We start from the raw sequence: 18,578 nt of genomic DNA, 5'->3' as shown, positions 1-18,578 counted from the left end.
ATATTCATGTATTTAAACATGTAACGTGTTTAAATGTAACATGTTATTCCTATTGAATACATTATGTGGCTCAGTTGGAGCACAGAAACATTTCAAACTGTTGTGAAAAATCACCCAATTATCTCTGGAAAAGCTAGGTTAAATTCTGTTAATTCAAATGTACCAGCTTCAAAACTTGAAAGGGTGGATGCTTAGAAAAATTCACAGCACCATCTGCAGTTGAAACTAATCCCTTTCCTTTTTCCATAAACCAATTTGATAGGTGTTCTCTACTCTAATTTTTATTTGTTAAGGTCCCTTTAATAATAGATTAACTGCATCACATTGCCAGAAAAGGCTTTCTATCATTTGTGTGACTGTCTGTTGAGTCAGTTGGCACATATGCAAATACCTAAACACATCCTTTACCTTACTTCCACAGGGGTGACATGAGGGATTCATGAAGCTTTTATGCAAAGTATGTGTGGTGGTGCAACCCTAACGCTGAGGTAAAAATGTCTACTAGCCCCAACTAAGCACAAAAGAAGCTGGATAGATGATTTAAGGTAACTTAGGTGCTTTTACATGACAATACAAATAATACAACAAAAAAAAAGAATTAATGATGAAGAAGGTAAAGGAAACGCAAACTTGAGCAGAGCTGGGCTCTTACGTCTGGGACTGGCACTGCAGGAGGCGGAGCAACAGGTGAATGGCTTTGAGGCGCTGGCTTCCTGTCTGACGACAGGCCACACCCACCTGCCACTCCCAGATGTCTGCCAGTGGCAGGTGGCCGAGTAGTTGGTCATCTCTCAACATTTGCTTCAGTATCTCAAAGCCTGATTGGTGAGGAGAATGGAGAGAAAGATGATCATCAAAAGAAAGAGTTACTGATCTGAAATGAAAGCTTTGAGTATATTTGCCGAGTTCCTTTTACTCTATATGCATGTATCTATTCTCAAGTGAAGTACCTGTCTGGAACCTTCCTCTGTGGCCACCCGTGACAGTGAACTTGTAGCCCCATTCGGTATTACTCATGTCTGACATAAATCTGTAGTAGAGTGTATCACCTGAGAGAAAAAAAACACTGATAAACTCAAATGCAACAGAAAAAATTGTCAGAAGTGAGCACAACCTTGAACATAGAATTGGAAAAAAAAAATTATTTATTCCTAACCAGGGATCTCAAAATCAGTCCATTTCTGAGGCGAGCCACTAAAGTTGTGAACGTCCTGGAGGAAATCACTGCTGCTCGACACGATGAGCTCATCACAGCCTTCCTCTGTGTAGCAGCGGGAGTCAAATTTTACCGAAAGGTAGATGGCGCCAGGAATATGCACCTTGTCCTAAAAGAAAAAGAAAGCACCACATGAAAAACATACAAATTCTTTTTTTCTTAAATGTACCTTTGAGTACAGAATTTTGTGTACAGAATTAGAAGATAAAGAAGATATGTTTAAATACCCACTAAAACTGTTTCATAGTTATGGTTTCCAAATTAATTCACTGGGTCAACAAGTCCCTGCAACATATTTGCTAATTTAAAACTTCAGACTACTTCATTTCTATTCAATACAGGTTTGAATTCTCAGTATAAGAGATACACAGCTCCCATGATCACCACATAATTTCTATTCCTGATGTTAATATTAAAATGTAAAGGCTATTGAGCTCCTGGTCTTCTCTTCAATTATGCAAAAACTAAAATCCTACAGGGGTGGTAACACTGCTCACCAAATTTTAGCTATTTACAAGTTTTACCCACCTCGAAGTTGGTATTATTGTCATACGGGTGTTTGGACTCTCTGACCAGCACAGCCATCCCTGGCTCCTCCATGAACTGGCATGCAGTGAGAGATAGACTACACAACATGGCCTGACTACAGCCCTTTAGCACCCGCTGAAGAATCTGATCACAGTAAACATCAGGGCATTATTTTAAATGTGACGTTTCACACATAGCTTTATTTTCTCTAACAAATTGTCCATGCCCACCTTCTCCCAGAGCTGCTTCTCCTCAAGCTGCATTAACATGTCTAGGATATAAGTCATATGTGAGGCACCACTTAGCTCCAGTGCCTCCTCGCTCAGTGGCATCTCTGCAGGCCAGTCAGCCAGGAGCAAGGCCAGTACGTGGCGGGCATACAGTGTGGCGATGGCCTCATTTACCTTCACCAGGTATTGACGGACAGTCCGATTGCTGCGCACGTCAAGCTCCTTGTGGAGGAGAGCAGAACTTTTAGTACGTCTCTGTTTGGAGTAGTTGAGCTGCAAGTCACTCTCTGAATTTGTGATGAGCTTTTGGGCCACTACATTGATCTCCTCTGTGGCCTTTTCACAGTGACTGGGTTTAGACTGTGGGAAGAGAGCAAAGATGAGAAAACACAGGAATACACAAATATGACTTCTTTTTTTTTTTTTTAATTGGAGTAAGATATTTCAAACTTACCACACATGACACCACTATCATATCGGTGTCCACTGCCTTGGCGTTTCTCTCCTCAGAGTGAGGACGCCTAGAAGGTTGCCACTTCTGAGCCAGAGTACGGATTGTCTCATCTGTTTTGATCTCGTTTCCATCAAATCTGATTTAAAAAAAAAAAAGGATGACACAGTACAAAAATAAGAAGCTGTAGGAGGATCATACAAAGGCAATGAGATGCAACAAAGCTGATGCCCACCTCTTCTGCACCTCTGAGAAGAAAGAGTCTGTTCTCTTCATCTGTAACTCATACATGGCTCGCAGAATGGGCAGAGGGGCATTTAAGGCATCATGTGTAATCTACATTAAAAATAAATTTTGATTATTACAACACCATATAATACCACACTTCCCAATAATTGGGGGGGGGGGGGTGCATACCTATCTACAAGATCACTACAAGGATTGACAAATCTCAAAATAAAAATGTAAAATATATCATTACCTGGAAGCATATCTTTGTCTCCTCATCAAGACCTTCAAGAGGGTCTGCCTTGGTAACATCTGTGTCTTCAGCATAACTGGAGTGATCCGAGTCATGCTCCTTGTCATGCTCTCTTTGGTCTCGCTCTGGGTCCTGAGCCATTGAGTTGATCTCTCTTTTGGAGGAGTACAGCATGATGGAAAGGATCTCCAGATCCCTCAAGAGCCACAGTTTGCTGAAACCTGTACCTTTACTGCACTTCCTGACCAGGACCTGGGTCATACCTGACCGCTGGATGGGTTCATGGGTCTGCTCCACTCCATGTTTCTGAAAAACAGGGAAGAAGAGAATGACATCAAACAAAGCTCTTGATAGTTTTAAATCCCCTGAAATAAACTTTTGTTAGTCAGAACTGAAACTAAGCAAGTGCAGAATTCCAGATGGAGGCCATTACCTTCAGTGTATTATAGAGGCCTTTAAGAGCTAAAGAGAGAACCCAGGAAGCCTCCACTGCATCATAAGACCCATTGTCCTGGCTAGCCTGTAGTAGATGGCTAATGATGGAGGTGAAATTGCTCAGGTAGCGGCCAAACAACGTCTTTTGGAAAACCTCAGTTTGTTCCGGAAGACCAACCGCATTAAAATCTTGACACTGAATGAGTTGATAGTCCTTCACTGGGAAGCAGAGGAAGCACACAGAGTTAATATCATGGTTATGGAACAGCACCACACTATTGGAATATAATCACATTTATTTTCCCACAGATTCCCAACAAAAGTAACCAGACTTTTTCTCAAACCCATTCCTACAGAGAGCAAAGGCAAAATAAAACTGGGTCACTGTCCAGTTCTTCTGGATATGACTACAGACAGACAGAGCTCTCAGAAATGCTATTTCTGAACTCACCCGTCTTCCTTTTGCGTGTCTTTATATCCACTACTGCAGCCTGGTTCTTTTCTGTGAAGTGTTTTAGCAAGATCATGTTGTGTTTCTCGTTGGCATTGTCAATAAACACAGTTTGGCTACCCACACACAACACCTGGTAATAGAAACACAGAAGAACAGATTAAGCCCAGAATCTTGGTGAGCCTGTAAAACCCAGCCATGTATGGCATATTTAACTACCTCAGGGAAGCCCACTAACACCAGCAGGGTGAAGAGATTGGTACGTTTGAGAGATTTTGGCAGCTGCTGGATGCAGTGGTCAGTGAGGGCAGTGATGACGTTGCTCCACTTAGGGCAAGAATTCAGTCTGTGCAAGATATCTGCCACAGTGCACGCCCAATCCAGGCCTATACGACTGTAACACAGAGCCATAAGAAAAAAATCAAACAGTGTCTCACATAAGGCACTCAAAAATCTTTTGAAAAAAGTTGTCTTAGACAAATGCATTTTCATTTTACCTGTCTAAACAGACAGCTCCGAGGCTGAAAAGTAGGTGAATAGTCTTCCATCCCTGAGTGTCACAGACAGCATCAGCCTGTGATAATAATTCATATTTCTCAGCCAAGGCCTCTGTGACAGCAGCATCAGACTCTGAGGGTGGGATTCTGAGTAACAGCTGACCCAGCAGTCCCAGGGTGAGGTGAAAGGTTTCGTTTAGAGAACCAGCATTGGAAATGATGGCCCTGAAGAGCTGAGGAAGGATGGAGTTCAAGCTGGGCAGAGAGAGGCCGCTACCCTGAGGACAAATTAAGGAAGGGGTAGTTAGCTTTTCTTAAGTGCTTTTCATCCAGTAGAACAAGTCAAAAGTGACATTGTGAAAAGTGAACGGTAGCACATGTTGCAAATAACTTTATTAAATATAAATGTCCAGACAGCACGAGGTTAGATCTGCCTACAGTAAACAAAATGGTTTCACTTTAGCTGATACATTTAGAAACATAAGAAAACAATCTTTTATTCTGGTGCACATAGATCTTCATATTTACCGTACTATAGAACAGACATGAGGGGCAGATATCCCCTCTGTTCTTTATGTTAACTCTGAAATTCAGTTCAGAGAGGTGTAATTCCATTAGAATTTCATTACTCTTACTGGCTTGACAGGTGGCAACATGGCTGCTAATAATCCTAGAATCCTCTCTCTGGAGCAGTCTGCAAATACATGCTCCTGAAGAGGAACCTGGGGTAGCCTCTCAGCTGTCTCCTTGACAACATCAGTTGTTGGTAACATGGCTGTTCCTGGTCCAGATTCAGAGGCTGAAAAAAAAATTTAAAAAAATAAATAAATAAAAGTTGTAATGTATTTACTTCATAAGTTTGCAGCTATGGCTGAAACAATAGAAAGTTCTTACATCGGACCACAGGAGAGAGGGGGTCCTCGCTGGACAGAGAAGGGGTCTGGCTAAAGCTGCAGGAATCCAGGGTATCCTGAGTAACCAGCTTTCTTTTCTCCTCATCTGCTCCATCTGAAGGGGATGACACCTCAGATTTTTTCTCATTATCTGAAGGCTTATTCTATTGGAAAACAATAAAAACAATAGGTTATGGTCCCTTTTATTTTATCAGCCTAACTTTTATACTTTCTGGAAAAAGAAGTTTCATTGTAACAAAAGTAGGATCTTCCGCAGACACCATTCATTGTTTAATATTGTGCTATTTCATTGTGATTCAAACCTCTTATTTTCCTCACCTTGTACTTGGGGGAGGATGGCGAGCAGATGGCTGCAGTGCTGCCTGGGAGAGAGGAGGCATCAGTGGCTGTACTGATCTCCTGAGAGTACTCTGGCGAGACTGGACACAGCTCACTCTCAGATGCTGATTCATTGGATAACATCAGAGCCAGCAATGCTGATGAGCGGAGACCTGTAGGGGTGATGGCAGTGTGAGCATTTAAAAAAAATTAAAAAAATCAACGAACAAAAACACCTTTCATTTCTAGTTAAGATAATTAATGTAGCAATAGATTCAAATACTCTATTGATAAAAGAAATTGATGATTACAAGTAATTTGGCAATAATCACTTATCTTGTTGGAGGTAAGAGTAGAGGCATTAACAGCATTTTGGCTGAGAAGATCATACCATATATTACAAAGATGTCTTATTATTATTATTATTATTTGAGATACTTTGAGATTATTGTTATTAATATTGAACCCAACTGTACATAAATCATTATTAATTACTCTGAATTCCAGTGGAGAATAACATTTGCTTCACTTCAGTTAGTTTAGTTGTGCCTGACTTATCGAGGCTTGTCTGTTCGGCTTATGTGTGCCCATAAAGCAAGCAAAACAACCTCACTGTTTGCTTTCATACCTTTACATAAAATGAAAGCTCAGTAACATATTTGTGTTCCTCATCTGGAGGTAATTTATGTTCCCAATCAGTTCACAACTCAAACCTTATGGACTGAATGCTGTAACTGTCTATTTTCAACAGAGCTTAGACATCATTTATGATCTAAGCCTATTTAATTGTAATAATGGTAACAGCATGACCTTTGCCTGTTTGCCCCTTGAGCAAGCAATCAGTGATGAGCTGAGAGCAACACTTCTGCAGGGCTGAAGCCTGCCTCATGGTGCTCCTTTCCAAAGCTTCTCCCTCCAACGCATTCTGACTGCTTAGTTCCGATGTGTAGAGGGCCAAAGCAGTGAAAAGTAGCCAGGAGTAGTTGTGAATGTAGGGTTGGATTAAACGATGACGATCACTGATCCGTATGGTGACCATGGGGTAGACTGTGATTCGATGAGTAGGCAGGTGGCTACATATGAGAACATTTAATTAGGGGGGAATCATATATCTATATAAAATACTATACAAACACAACAACACTCAATCTTACCTGTCAGGATATTTCTTTGCATTGTAACACCCAAAGCAGAGGTCAAAGTCTTCACAGACGTTGCAGTTAATCCTGCTGCCTACAATGAGCCCCTGGCAGTGGTCACAGGCATATTCCATGTTGACCATCTCATGATCGTCCTCGTGGCCCTCAGGTTTGGCACCACCTGGTGTACAACATGCACATTTGCATGTCCTTTGCCCTGAGAAGTCCCTCCTTGAAACTGTACATGTGCTGTAGTGGAGAGTGAAAACTCACTGAGGAAGCATGTCTTGCACAGGTCCATATCCATGCACTGCAGACAGCGGTAGCGGTGCCAGGGTGCCATCCTCTCACAACCATCACAGGAGATTACGACATTGAGCAGGTCACAATAACGTGCAATAAACATGTGCATCTGCAAGTAAAATGGGAAATTATATTAGAATATTACTGCCATTGTTTAATATTCCTATATTGGAAATTAATTATATGAATACTGTATGGATTAAAACAATGTCAATTACAGACTGATGCCTCTAAATGTTATCTAATCATATGATTGAGATGCAGTGCACCTTTCTTTTGTCTTCTGAGGACTCTTCTTCAATTTTGTCATACCACTTCTCAAACATGCCATCCATACACTCGTCCATCCATTCCTGGTTCTTCTTGTATTCTGCAATTTCATCCTCCTCAGTCCATTGACTGCAGATTGATATAAACCACAAACATGGTTGTAAGCTTATCATAAACCAAAATGGTTTATTATAGAAAAATCAAAAAAAGAAATTAAGAGTTTGTGTTATTGATTGGCAACCATGTTTCTTGTACTGTGAGGTGCTTTCTGTTACCTGATGGCAACATCATGAACACTGATGTTGTCCTGAGCCATACTCAGTAGTAGTTCAGGAAGTTTGATTTTCAAAAAGAGGGGGAGATCATCAACCTCCCAGCTTATGTCTAGAAGATGCAACAAGCAGGTCTGCACACATGACAGGGCTGGTAGGAGAGCTCTGGAGAGCAGAATAGGGTTCAGGAAATTAGACCACTGAATCCGCACACAGAATCTTTGCTGCAATACAGGGGACCTACTTCTCATTCAGATTACTGAAGCTCTGTACTGCCTCCACCAGCATGAGCACCAACTGATGATAGGAATGTCTCACATTCACTCTCAACTTCTGCCCAGTATCTGACAACTGAGAGAAATACCTGAAGAAAGGAAGAAAGAATAACATTCTTTATATGTTTTTTGGTTAAAATTGTCAAACTGATCAGGGCTGCCAGATATGGTTGCACTGGCGAAGTAGAGTCCCCCCCACCCCCATTTTCGGGGAGAGGGGGTGGAGAGGGCCTGATATGGGGGTTTTTGTAAAGAAAAAATCCCATGTTGAATAATAGGAGAGGCCTTGAAAAGGTCAGGTAATTTGACCCCCGCTTGAGGGCCTACAGCTCTGCCGTGTATTCACCTAGAATCTAGAATTTAAAATGTAGCTACAAGGATCTAGAATCACCACGTGAACCCTCAATAGGCATGACAGCTGGGAGGGGCCAAAGCAGGAGGCACACATTCACAATTTCTTTGGAATTATCTCGTGGAAGACAGAGCATTTTCTTGAAATTTACCCAGTGAAGTCTTTCTGGCATGCAAGCAGCTCCTGCAGAAACAGGATGCAGGGAGCTTGGAAAAGGTGTGGCTTTCCCAGGGAACATAAACACTCCTGCACCATCTCCAGGACCTTGGAAACACTCACAGCCTGGGCTTTGCTCAGAGAAAGTGTCTGTACAACACTAGAGATGGACGGGGGGAAAAAAATAGTCTAATAAGTAAACGATAATCAATGCAGATGGAGAATGAAAAACAGGACAATGTTGACCATCTGTCACCTTGCTGTTGTGACACCCTGATCCCTTATGAAGTTAAGGATGCATTTGATAATTGGGTAGCGGTCCTTGACAGAGGAGGCCATGCCGGGCTCTTCTATCGATCGACATGACAGAAGGCGTAGACGGGATCGGCTAAATGGCGTTTTATGAGTTGTGACAGAGGGCAATGCTGGTTCCCCTGGCTGTGTATAAAGGTTCTCCTCTGAGCTTTTGTTGTTGAGCTTGCTCTGGTCACCAGTAGACGAGTTCTGGGCTTGAGCACCAGGGGACTGGGCTCTCTCCCTGTTTACAACACTCGGAGATCCCACTGAGGAACTGGCCTGGAAGTCGCCTTCTGAGATTGAATTTGACCCAGGAAGTGGAGCACTACTACCCTCTGCTGCTTTGGAGTTGTCTGTGTCATGACATGGAAGTCCACATGGTGGGAACCTGAGAAGCAGCAGGCTCTTCTCAATGCATGCATCAGCTAAGGGAAAAATGCAAAAATCAGTCCACTTCTGGTTTTACAAAGAGGGATTTGGCTTTAAATTACTTACCAAGTGTATCCATTGTAACCTCCTCCTGATAACCATCTCCCTTTTCATCAGGCCCATTCATTTTGCCAGCAAGATATCTCTGCTTCATCTCCAGCTGGTGATGAAATTGAAATTGTTCTTATCAAAACTGAGCATAATTTTTATTTTTAAAAGAATTGATATTGATGATGGAATCTGTCTATCCCTTGATCCATTTTCTCTTCACAAGCACTTCTTAGAGGAGATAAACTTCCCATTACATTTCTATCTTCATTTATGAATGCATTCCGGTTTCTAAATTTCTTTTTATGAATTCAAAGTGAAATATGAGTTGGTTTGGCAGGAAACAATAGTCACTTTACAAGTTTCTATTTGTGTGTAACTACCTAACTAACCAGGCATTCAGTAGCTGTAACAAAAATAGTTGATTTGTATATTGCAAATGTCTTGCATCGTCTCGTTTTCTCCTGCTTATCCAGATCTGGGTCACGGGGGAAGCAGCTTCAGGAGGGATGCCCAGACAGCCCTCTCCCCGGCCACTTCCATCAGGTCCTCCCCCCCGGAGGACCTGATGGAGCGACCCTGGTGGAGCGACCCCCAGCCGCTCCACCAGATGTAATCCCTCCACCTAGTCCTGGGCCGGCCACGGGGCCTCCTCCCGGTGGGACATGTCTGGAACACCTCTAAAGGGAGGCGTCTGGAAGGCATCCTGGCCAGATGCCCGAGCCACCCCAGCTGACTCCTCTCTATGTGGAGAAGCAGTAGTTCTACTCCGAGCTCCTCCCGGATGTTCGAGCTTCTCACCCTATCTCTATGGTTGAGCTTGGCCACCCTGCGGAGGAAACTCATTTCGGCCGCTTGTAGCCGCTATCTCGTTCTTTCGGTCATCACCCAACGTTGATGGCCATAGATAAGGATTGGGACGTAGATTGACCGGTAAATTAAGAGCTTCGCCTTCCGGCTCAGCTCCTTCTTCATCATGACTGATCGGTTAAGCACCCGCATCACTGCTGACGCCGCTCCGATGCACCTGTCGATCTCCCGTTCCATCCTACCCTCACTCGTGAACAAGATCCCGAGATACTTGAACTCCTCCACCTGAGGCAGGACCTCCTCCCCGACCTGGAGAAGGCACTCTACCTTTTTGCGAGCGAGAATCATGGCCTCTGACTTGGAGCTGCTGATCCGCATTCCTGCCGCTTCACACTCGGTCGCGAACCGCCCCAGCATGTGTTGGAGGTCTCTGCTCGATGGTGCCAGAAGAACCATGTCATCCGCCAAAAGCAGTGACAAGGTCTTCCGTCCACCAAACTCGACACCCTCCACTCCCCGGCTGCGCCTAGAAATTCTGTCCGTAAAAGTTATGAACAGAACCGCTGACAAAGGGCAGCCCTGGCGGAGTCCAACCCTCAATGGGAACGAGTCCAACTTACAACCAGCTATCCGGACCAAGCTCCTGCTCCTTCGGCACAGGGACTGGACGGCCCTTATCAAGGGACCTTCCACCCCATACTCTCGGAGCACCACCCACAGGATGCTCCTGGGGACCCGGTCATAGGCCTTTTCCAAGTCCACAAAGCACATGTGGACTGGTTGGGCAAACTCCCAACTCCCGTCAAACAACCCAGCAAGGGTAAAGAGCTGATCCTTAGTTCCACCACCGGGGCAAAACCCGCATTGTTCCTCCTCGATCAGAGGTTCGACTATCGATCTAATCCTCTTTTCCAGCACCCTGGCATAGACTTTCCCAGGGAGGCTGAGGAGTGTGATCCCCCTATAGTTGGAACACACCCTCTGGTCCCCACTCTTAAAAATAGGGACCACCACCCCGGTCTGCCAATCCAGGGGCACTGCCCCCGATGTCCACGCAGTGTTGCAGAGGCATGTCAACCAGGACAGCCCTACAACATCCAGAGCCTTAAGATACCCTGGGCGGATCTCATCCACTCCCGGAGCTCCACCGCCAGGCAGCTGTTTCACTACCTCGGCAAATTCCGCTCTGGAAATTGGATGGTCCACCTCCTGGTCTCCCGACTCTGTTGCTCCTTATGGATACGTGTTGGTAGGATTGCAAATGTACAATTTTATAATAAGCTTTAGGCCTTTATAGATAGGATGGTAGATGATAGACAGCATGAATCGACACCCAAGCAAAACTGTTAAATTTGTCTAGCCTGACAATTTTAGTTTTCCATCTTGCTTGATATTTATGAAAGAATGATAATGCCTTCGTCCTGAACCCGTTCATACATGATCCAAAAACTTTGTAAACATTTATGTTATCATGATGACACAAATAACAATGTTAGAAACACTCACCATCCAGGTTCTGATGCTGTCTGCCAATACATAAACTTGAACAAAGTCATCACTCAGACAAGATTTGCACTCTTGATCGACTGGACAACAGAGAGAAAAATTTCCATTTACAAGTGCATTAATAAAGAAAAAAAGAAAAAAGAAAAAAAGCAGAACAATACAAAATAAATGCTGTATGACCATCAACTGGAGCTGAGTATTACCATAGGCCTTCAGGCTGTTGCTGAGAGCTGATGTGTGATATATCATGGCTGCCCAAACAGCATTCACAGCTTGATCCGTTTTAGATCCAAGAGCAATCTCGTGCCTCATCGGATGTTTTTTGTAGGCCTGGGTGATGTTCTTCATCAGCTCTGTCCGGCTGTTTGTTTGCTCCTGAAAAGGGTCCCAATGGGCACAGTCCTCCAGAAAGCTTCTTAACTCCTCAGTACTCCATGTATTTGTCTATCAAAGGAGAAGACCCTGTAGAACACTGTGTATCTAGATTCTGGAGATATGTGGGAATGGCTGGAGATTATTTACAATACCTGGTCTGGAGATTCAGTTATTTTTGTTTCACATAACCCGTGTCGCAGAATTGGTTTCCAGAGAGGGGAAGACTGAACATGGGACATTTTCCCTGGTGGAAGTTCCTTAACAGTGTGCATCTCTAGAAAAGACAACGAACCACAAATTCTGGACCTTACTAATTACCGTATTTTCACGACTATAAGGCGCACCTAAAACACTGAGATTTTCTCAAAAAGCGACGGTGCGCCTTATAATATGGTGCGCCTTGTGTGCGGAGTGAGTTCCAAAATCTGCTGTGCGCCTTTGGTGGGTGCACTAAGGTAAACGTTCTGCCAATCGATTAGCGGCACACCTACGCGTAAGGATCCCCTAAAATGGCGCCGGTCAAGCGAGACACGTATGAATGAGGCTTACTTTAAACTGCAGGCCATCAAATATGTGGCGGAAAATGGCAATCGACCAATCTTAGTTTTTTCGCTTTATGAGGAGGCGGCATCTCTCCATACGCGCGAGGACAACTGTTGCGCAGCGGCTGCCAGCGGATTACCAGGAGAGGGTGGCCATCTTCCGCACCTACTGCCGCGACAAGATAACCGCGCCCAGCCACATTACCAACATGGATGAGATCCCTCTGACTTTTAACATCCCTTTGACCCACAAAGTGGAGAAAAAGGGACCAGCACGGTGGCGATACGTACAACGGGGTACGAGAAGTTGTCGTTCACCGTGGTTCTCGGCTGCCACGGAAACGGGCAGAGCGCTGGATGACGGAAGGCGAACACTCCTTCACAAAGACTATGAGGCAGCGGCGGGCAAGTTATGCCACCATATGTGGGTGGATTGTAGACGCATGGGCTATGATACCGTCTTCATGTATTGTAAGAGCTTTCACAAAATCAACGCTGAACCGGAACTGGTCGGTGAGTCCGATTCAGATGATTAAGAAGAGGAATTCGGCATGTTGGACATTGAAATAGTGCAGTTGTTTAATTCAGATACAGAAGATGAAAACTTTGATGGTTTTGTGGCGGAAGAATGAATATTTTGTTCAATAAATGTGTCGAAACTCACGGTTTTACTTCCGTTGTCATTTTTTACTGTATGTTTCAGCATGCGCCTAATAATACGGTGCGCCTTGTGTATGTTTTAAATACAGAAATAGCACCCATAACTGAGACTGCGCCTTTTAATACACTGCACCTTATGGTCGTGAAAATACGGTAGCAGTGAAGACTACAAAATTGTCAAACTTGCAAAAGTTGTAGAAGTTAAATAGAACCATTCAGATGTCACATAAGAAGACAAAGGTTTAGACTGTATAAAGCTATTATAACATTTTGTAACAAGCCTCACCATAAGGGGATTTCAGAGCAAGGGTTCTTGAGGCAAGGCGGCCCATCAAGCGAGCCACCAGCAGCTGCAGGTCTGATATCCAAGAAAGAGTTATATCTGGGAGGCCCAGGGCTGTCACGGAGAATTTATAGCCCCATTCATTGTTACTGCTGTCTGAGTGGAAAAGGAACTGCAATTGGGGACCAGCATCAAATGTCACCTTCTGCGTGAGTTAAAGGAAACAACAGAAATAATTATTTTTTTTAAACCAAATAATAGTATTGAATAGTAATGGAGCTTGTTAGCTTTAAATTATCACTTGGCCCTCATATCTCACCTTTGGCCACTTCTCAGTTCCAACCTTCATGTCATAGCGGACTTTCCCCCCTCTAGAATCGGTAAATTCTAAATAGTCATATCTGAGGATATAAAGGGCAAAGGTCAGGTTATAAAAATTCACAACAAACAGAAATAAACACGACACTATTTAAACACTGTCTATTACTTTATACCACCTCTTCTCTGTCTCACAGCGCTCATCAAACTCCACTTCAAATGATGTAGCACCAGGGCAAGCATAGATGGTGGTCTCATGACGGCTGTTCTCATAGTTGTGAGGGGATTCCACATTCCAGGTCCTCAGTACCACTTGTTGCTGGGGTTGATGCCAGGTCTCCTGGTCCACCTAACAAAACATATGCAGTCTTCTAACTGAAACAAATCAGATTCTTATTGTGAGATCATGGTGGTGTTGCCATGCATGATCTCATTTGCAGTGTTCTGCTGCAGTTGTATTGTTTACTTCTTTCGAAAGAGCTAGAAATTCAGACCAAAGGAAACACAAAGTTAAACAGTAACATGAGCATTACATCCTAAAAGAATATGACCTTGTGATTGTTCTGCTTTGAGGTGAAGACAAATAGCACAGTAATGTTGATAATTTGGCATCAGCTATGCTCAAATATTCCAGTTTGTTACTGAAATAAATCTATCTTTTACGGGTTGAAAATGAATAATGCACACACACATACACACAATAAACAAAGGTGATTTAAATATATGAAATGGTAAATGTTACACATTTTATCTTTAATTTATCCATTCATTCCAAGGCAAGCTCCAGTTGTATTTTCACATTATTTTCTAAAATCCATCCATCCATCCATCCATCCATCCATCCATCCATTCATCCATCTTCCGCCACTTATCCGGGGTCGGGTCGCGGGGCAGCAGCCTAAGCAGAGAGGCCCTGACTTCCTTCTCCCCAGCTACTTCTTCCAGCTTGTCCGGGGGAATTCCCAGGCGTTCCCAGACAGGGTCAAGAGACATAGTCTCTCCAGCATGTCCTGGGTCTTCCCGGGGGCCTCCTACCGGAGGGATATGCCCTGAACACCTCACCAGGGAGGTGTCCAGGGGGCATCATGACTAGATGCCCAAGCCACCTCATCTGGTTCCTCTCAACGCGGAGGAGCAGCGGCCCTACTCCCGAGCTCCTCCCAGAGCTGGGCTGCCAGGGCTCCCTGGTAGGGCCACCCATGGCAAACAGGTCCTAGGTGAGGGATCAGACAAAGTGTAGCCCAGGACCCCCTAATGATGAGCAACATTAATGGTTCCAAGTTTCCCTTGCCCGGACGCAGGTCACCGGGGCCCCCTCCCGGAGCCAGGCCTAGGGGCGGGGCAAGTTGGCGAGTGCCTTGTGGCTGGATCTCTGCCCATGGAGTCTGGCTGGGCACAGCCCAAAGAGGCAACATGGGACCCCCTTGGCCCCTTCCACCTGCAGGAGGGGCCAAGGGGGTTGGGTGCATTGTGTGGCGGCTGAAAGCAGGGACCACGGCAGCCTGATCCCCGGCTGCAGAAACTAGCTCTAGGGACGTAGAATGTCACCTCCCTGATGGGAAAGGAGCCTGAGCTGGTGCGCGAGGTTGAGAGGTTCCGACTAGATATAGTCGACGCATCACCTCGATGCATAGCAAGTGCTCTAGAACCAGTCTTCTTGAGAGGGGTTGGGCTCTCTACCACTCTGGAGTTGCCAATTTTGAGAGGCGACGGGCAGGGGTGGAAATCCTTGTTGCTCCCCGGCTCAGTGCCTGTATATTGGAGTTTAACCTGGTGAATGAGAGGGCAGCCTCCCTTCGCCTTCGGGTGGGGGGACGGATCCTGACTGTTGTTTGTGCCTATGGCCCAAACGGCAGTTCAGCGTATCCACCCTTTTTGGAGTCCTTAGAGGGAGTGCTGAAGAGTGCTCCTTCTGGGGGTTCCCTCGTCCTCCTGGGTGACTTCAATGCTCACGTTGGCATCGACAGTGAGACCTGGAGAGGTGTGATTGGGAAGAATGCCCCCCTTGATCTGAGCCCGAGTGGTGTTCTGTTGTTGGACTTCTGTGCTTGTCTCAGATTGTCCATAACGAACACCTTGTTCAGGCATAAAGGCATCCACATGTGCACTTGGCACCAGGACGCCTTAGGCCGCAGATCGATGATCGACGGTCATATCATCGGATTTGCGGCCGTATGTTCTGGACACCCGGGTAAAGGGACGGAGCTGTCAACTGATCACCACCTGGTGGTGAGTTGACTCCAATGGTGGGTAAGGATGCCGGACAGACCCGGCAGGCCCAAATGTATTGTGAGGGTCTGCTGGGAACAACTGGCAGAGTCTCCTGTCAGAAGATTTTTCTAAAATCTGTTATAAATCTAGGCAATATTGCAAGAATTTCATTCTTACAAAGTGAAGTGTGAGGTGGTGAATTCTGATGTGCTATAGTCAAAGATTTTGAGAGACCTTTGAAAAGATGTCTCCAGTATCAGTGGATAGTCTCTTGAGTAGTTCAACCAGAGATGAGAAGCTCTTCAGCAGTAAACTGTGAGGAATGTCCAAAAAGCACAGCTCCAGAAGTAAAATGATCTGCCAGGAAACACAAGTCTAATGTAAAATCAGGTAAAAAAAACAACAACGATAAAACCAAACGAACAATCAGATCATAAATGTACCTGCTGTCTGAAGAGTGTGGCTAGGATGGAGCTGCATAGTTTATTGGTAATTTCTGCACCAGTGTACCTCTCCAGCAGGGAAACAAGAGTAGCCTTGATGTTTCCCAGGAACTGATCCACGTCTATTGGTTTCAAAATGTGTTATTTTTATGCTAACACTTAATAGTAAGTGCTACTAATTTATACACAAACTCACATATTACAATACATAAAAGCATATTTTGTTAGTTAATATATCATAAACTGATAAAGAGCTGTATCTCACATTTCACAAGAATGGCTCTGGCCAGGTCCATAGTGACAGCATTTGAAGTCGTCCCTTTAAGCTGAAGGTAACACCAGGAGAGCAGGCTACCCTGCAGAGCCCAGAACAAGGACAGCAACACCATCCTGCTGGCTCCACCACTGCCATCCACCATCATGACCTCACACTGACAGGTGACAGGAAAATATAGAAATCATTGTTCATCTTAACAGCAAGACTGCACACCTCAAAGATTTCTCACCTCTTTAGTTGCTACATACAGCAGCGATTCCATGACGGCCAGTATGGGGCTGATTTCAAAGTCTGCAGGAGCTCCTTTAGGTGGAAGCAATAGAAGCCCACTTGGATCCTTATCACTGTAAGAATAGAGACGGCTGAAAGTTATCCACAGTCATTTGGATAAACATGAATATTTGGCCTTTGAGGCAGAAGAGTGCTTACCTGAAGTATTTGCAAAGCGACTCAAATGTCAACTTCACCGACTCTGTCTTATCCTCTTCTGTAATATTTTTCTACAAATAGGAATATTATTATTTCAACAAGATAATCAGGTTTTATCAAGGTATCAAAAATTTCTCTCAATGAACTCACCATCATGTGGAAGAGTTTGTCACGCCTGACATTTTTATCAGGGAAAAACACAACGGCTCCACTGAGAATGGCCTTGACTGCCTCCTTGTGCAATGCTTTTTCCACTAATGTCTCACCTTCTGGACCATCCACGACTGAAACATAAAGATTAAAGGTTAATGGTTTCTGTGTTGTTTCCGATTTACAGAGAAAGATTTCAGGCAAGTGTTTCTTACTACAGTAATACTACTTCCTGGTAAGAAGTAAATCCTTGACATTACACCCTACGTTGTCAACTGTTTCTTACTGTTGCAGAGGTGAGCGTAGAGCTCTCCAACAGCAGCGACAGATAATAATGAGGTTTCGGAGCTGCTCGATGTTGACGGACCAGCTGCTGCTTTGACCCCCTCATCTGAAACAGACTGCTCCAGTGGATTAGGCAGCATTGGGAAACAATTTTGCATCAACTGAAGTAGCAGAACTCTACTCTTCAACACCTCTTCTTGATCACTGACACAAAGACAAAAGGTGCTGAATTAATTAACACTGCTTTGCTCAATGAATAAGTGCCACATGAATCATTAGCAACAGTCATTACTCACAACTTCCTGAGTTTACTGTAGAAGGTCCAAACAAGGTTCAGACTCAGGGCACTGAAGTCTAGAAGATACTTCTGCTTTAGCTGAGATACACCCTGCAGAGAGGGTCGGTTAAGCTATGAGACATGCACGAATTCTCAAACTTTTAGTAAAAATATATCCACCAAAGGCCACAAAGGCATATTGTCTTGATGATTTACCATGTCTCGTGTAAGCTGTTGTATAAAGAATAGAGTCTTGTTAAGTAGAAAAAGACCAGTAACAGCATTCTGGCTGAGATTCTCTGCCTCTGGAGTGAGGTTGTCCTGATCTACCAGCCTGTCAGTACTGGGACACAGGTATCCACTGAAAGTGAGGGACTGAACTCCAAGACGTTCTGCAACCCAGTCCTGCCTGGTGCAAATGAACTTTACCATCAAGAACTAGAAAAAAGGGTAAAAAATGTTTTAATGTAACAAAGTCCACATGCGTAAACGGTCTCAGAGTAAGACAGCAGATTTAGAGTGGGTAATGTACCTTAGCAACTCGACACTGCTGCAGCCTGATATCAGCATCATTCCAGTCATTTTCCAGTTCAAACCAGCCAATTGGCTCCTCTTCTGAGTTTATTCTCACACTGTAGACCAGGAAGGAACATGACAAATCAAATGCTTACAGCACTAAAGAAAATCTCAACATGTATGCATATGGCACTAAACACAAACATACAAAACAAATCCTTACTTCTTTTGCACAAACTCTTTGTAGTCCTTGTAGTCCCATGCATCATATTCCTTGAACCTCTGGAAGTGCTTCTCTGCATCAAAAGCATTTTCCTCCATGTATGCAAAGACCAGACCACATTTTGCCCCAATGGCTCCTTTTCTTACCTTTGGTGCATGAAGAAAGCCATATTGCACAGAAGCCATAGAAGCACTCTTTCACAACTATAATT

General features: G+C 44.3%; 1 protein-coding gene across 1 annotated transcript in view; it reads right to left on the bottom strand.

The window, feature by feature from the left end:
• zzef1 (zinc finger, ZZ-type with EF hand domain 1) overlaps positions 1-18,578 on the bottom strand; it is a 29,551-nt gene that overhangs the window by 7,085 nt on the left and 3,888 nt on the right. The window contains exons 11-51 of the mRNA XM_011611147.2: positions 18,368-18,513; positions 18,161-18,260; positions 17,845-18,066; positions 17,648-17,739; positions 17,353-17,555; positions 17,067-17,200; positions 16,917-16,987; positions 16,717-16,831; positions 16,476-16,641; positions 16,211-16,332; positions 16,002-16,124; positions 13,736-13,905; positions 13,558-13,639; positions 13,242-13,443; positions 11,906-12,027; positions 11,582-11,822; positions 11,379-11,458; positions 9,081-9,174; positions 8,545-9,010; positions 8,284-8,448; positions 7,750-7,869; positions 7,509-7,670; positions 7,233-7,362; positions 6,934-7,072; positions 6,676-6,841; positions 6,332-6,594; positions 5,522-5,694; positions 5,184-5,346; positions 4,925-5,088; positions 4,290-4,567; positions 4,012-4,186; positions 3,793-3,925; positions 3,340-3,560; positions 2,907-3,212; positions 2,661-2,761; positions 2,429-2,564; positions 1,975-2,334; positions 1,745-1,888; positions 1,157-1,325; positions 951-1,049; positions 653-818 (exon numbers count right to left, since the gene is read on the bottom strand). Coding sequence (XP_011609449.2) covers positions 653-818; positions 951-1,049; positions 1,157-1,325; positions 1,745-1,888; positions 1,975-2,334; positions 2,429-2,564; positions 2,661-2,761; positions 2,907-3,212; positions 3,340-3,560; positions 3,793-3,925; positions 4,012-4,186; positions 4,290-4,567; positions 4,925-5,088; positions 5,184-5,346; positions 5,522-5,694; positions 6,332-6,594; positions 6,676-6,841; positions 6,934-7,072; positions 7,233-7,362; positions 7,509-7,670; positions 7,750-7,869; positions 8,284-8,448; positions 8,545-9,010; positions 9,081-9,174; positions 11,379-11,458; positions 11,582-11,822; positions 11,906-12,027; positions 13,242-13,443; positions 13,558-13,639; positions 13,736-13,905; positions 16,002-16,124; positions 16,211-16,332; positions 16,476-16,641; positions 16,717-16,831; positions 16,917-16,987; positions 17,067-17,200; positions 17,353-17,555; positions 17,648-17,739; positions 17,845-18,066; positions 18,161-18,260; positions 18,368-18,513 — 6,884 coding nt within the window. The remainder of the gene's footprint in view (positions 1-652; positions 819-950; positions 1,050-1,156; positions 1,326-1,744; positions 1,889-1,974; positions 2,335-2,428; positions 2,565-2,660; positions 2,762-2,906; positions 3,213-3,339; positions 3,561-3,792; positions 3,926-4,011; positions 4,187-4,289; positions 4,568-4,924; positions 5,089-5,183; positions 5,347-5,521; positions 5,695-6,331; positions 6,595-6,675; positions 6,842-6,933; positions 7,073-7,232; positions 7,363-7,508; positions 7,671-7,749; positions 7,870-8,283; positions 8,449-8,544; positions 9,011-9,080; positions 9,175-11,378; positions 11,459-11,581; positions 11,823-11,905; positions 12,028-13,241; positions 13,444-13,557; positions 13,640-13,735; positions 13,906-16,001; positions 16,125-16,210; positions 16,333-16,475; positions 16,642-16,716; positions 16,832-16,916; positions 16,988-17,066; positions 17,201-17,352; positions 17,556-17,647; positions 17,740-17,844; positions 18,067-18,160; positions 18,261-18,367; positions 18,514-18,578) is intronic.

This window comes from Takifugu rubripes, chromosome 15 (assembly GCF_901000725.2).
Source record: "Takifugu rubripes chromosome 15, fTakRub1.2, whole genome shotgun sequence".
NCBI lineage: Eukaryota > Metazoa > Chordata > Actinopteri > Tetraodontiformes > Tetraodontidae > Takifugu > Takifugu rubripes.
This window is presented reverse-complemented; position numbering and strand designations above follow the sequence as displayed.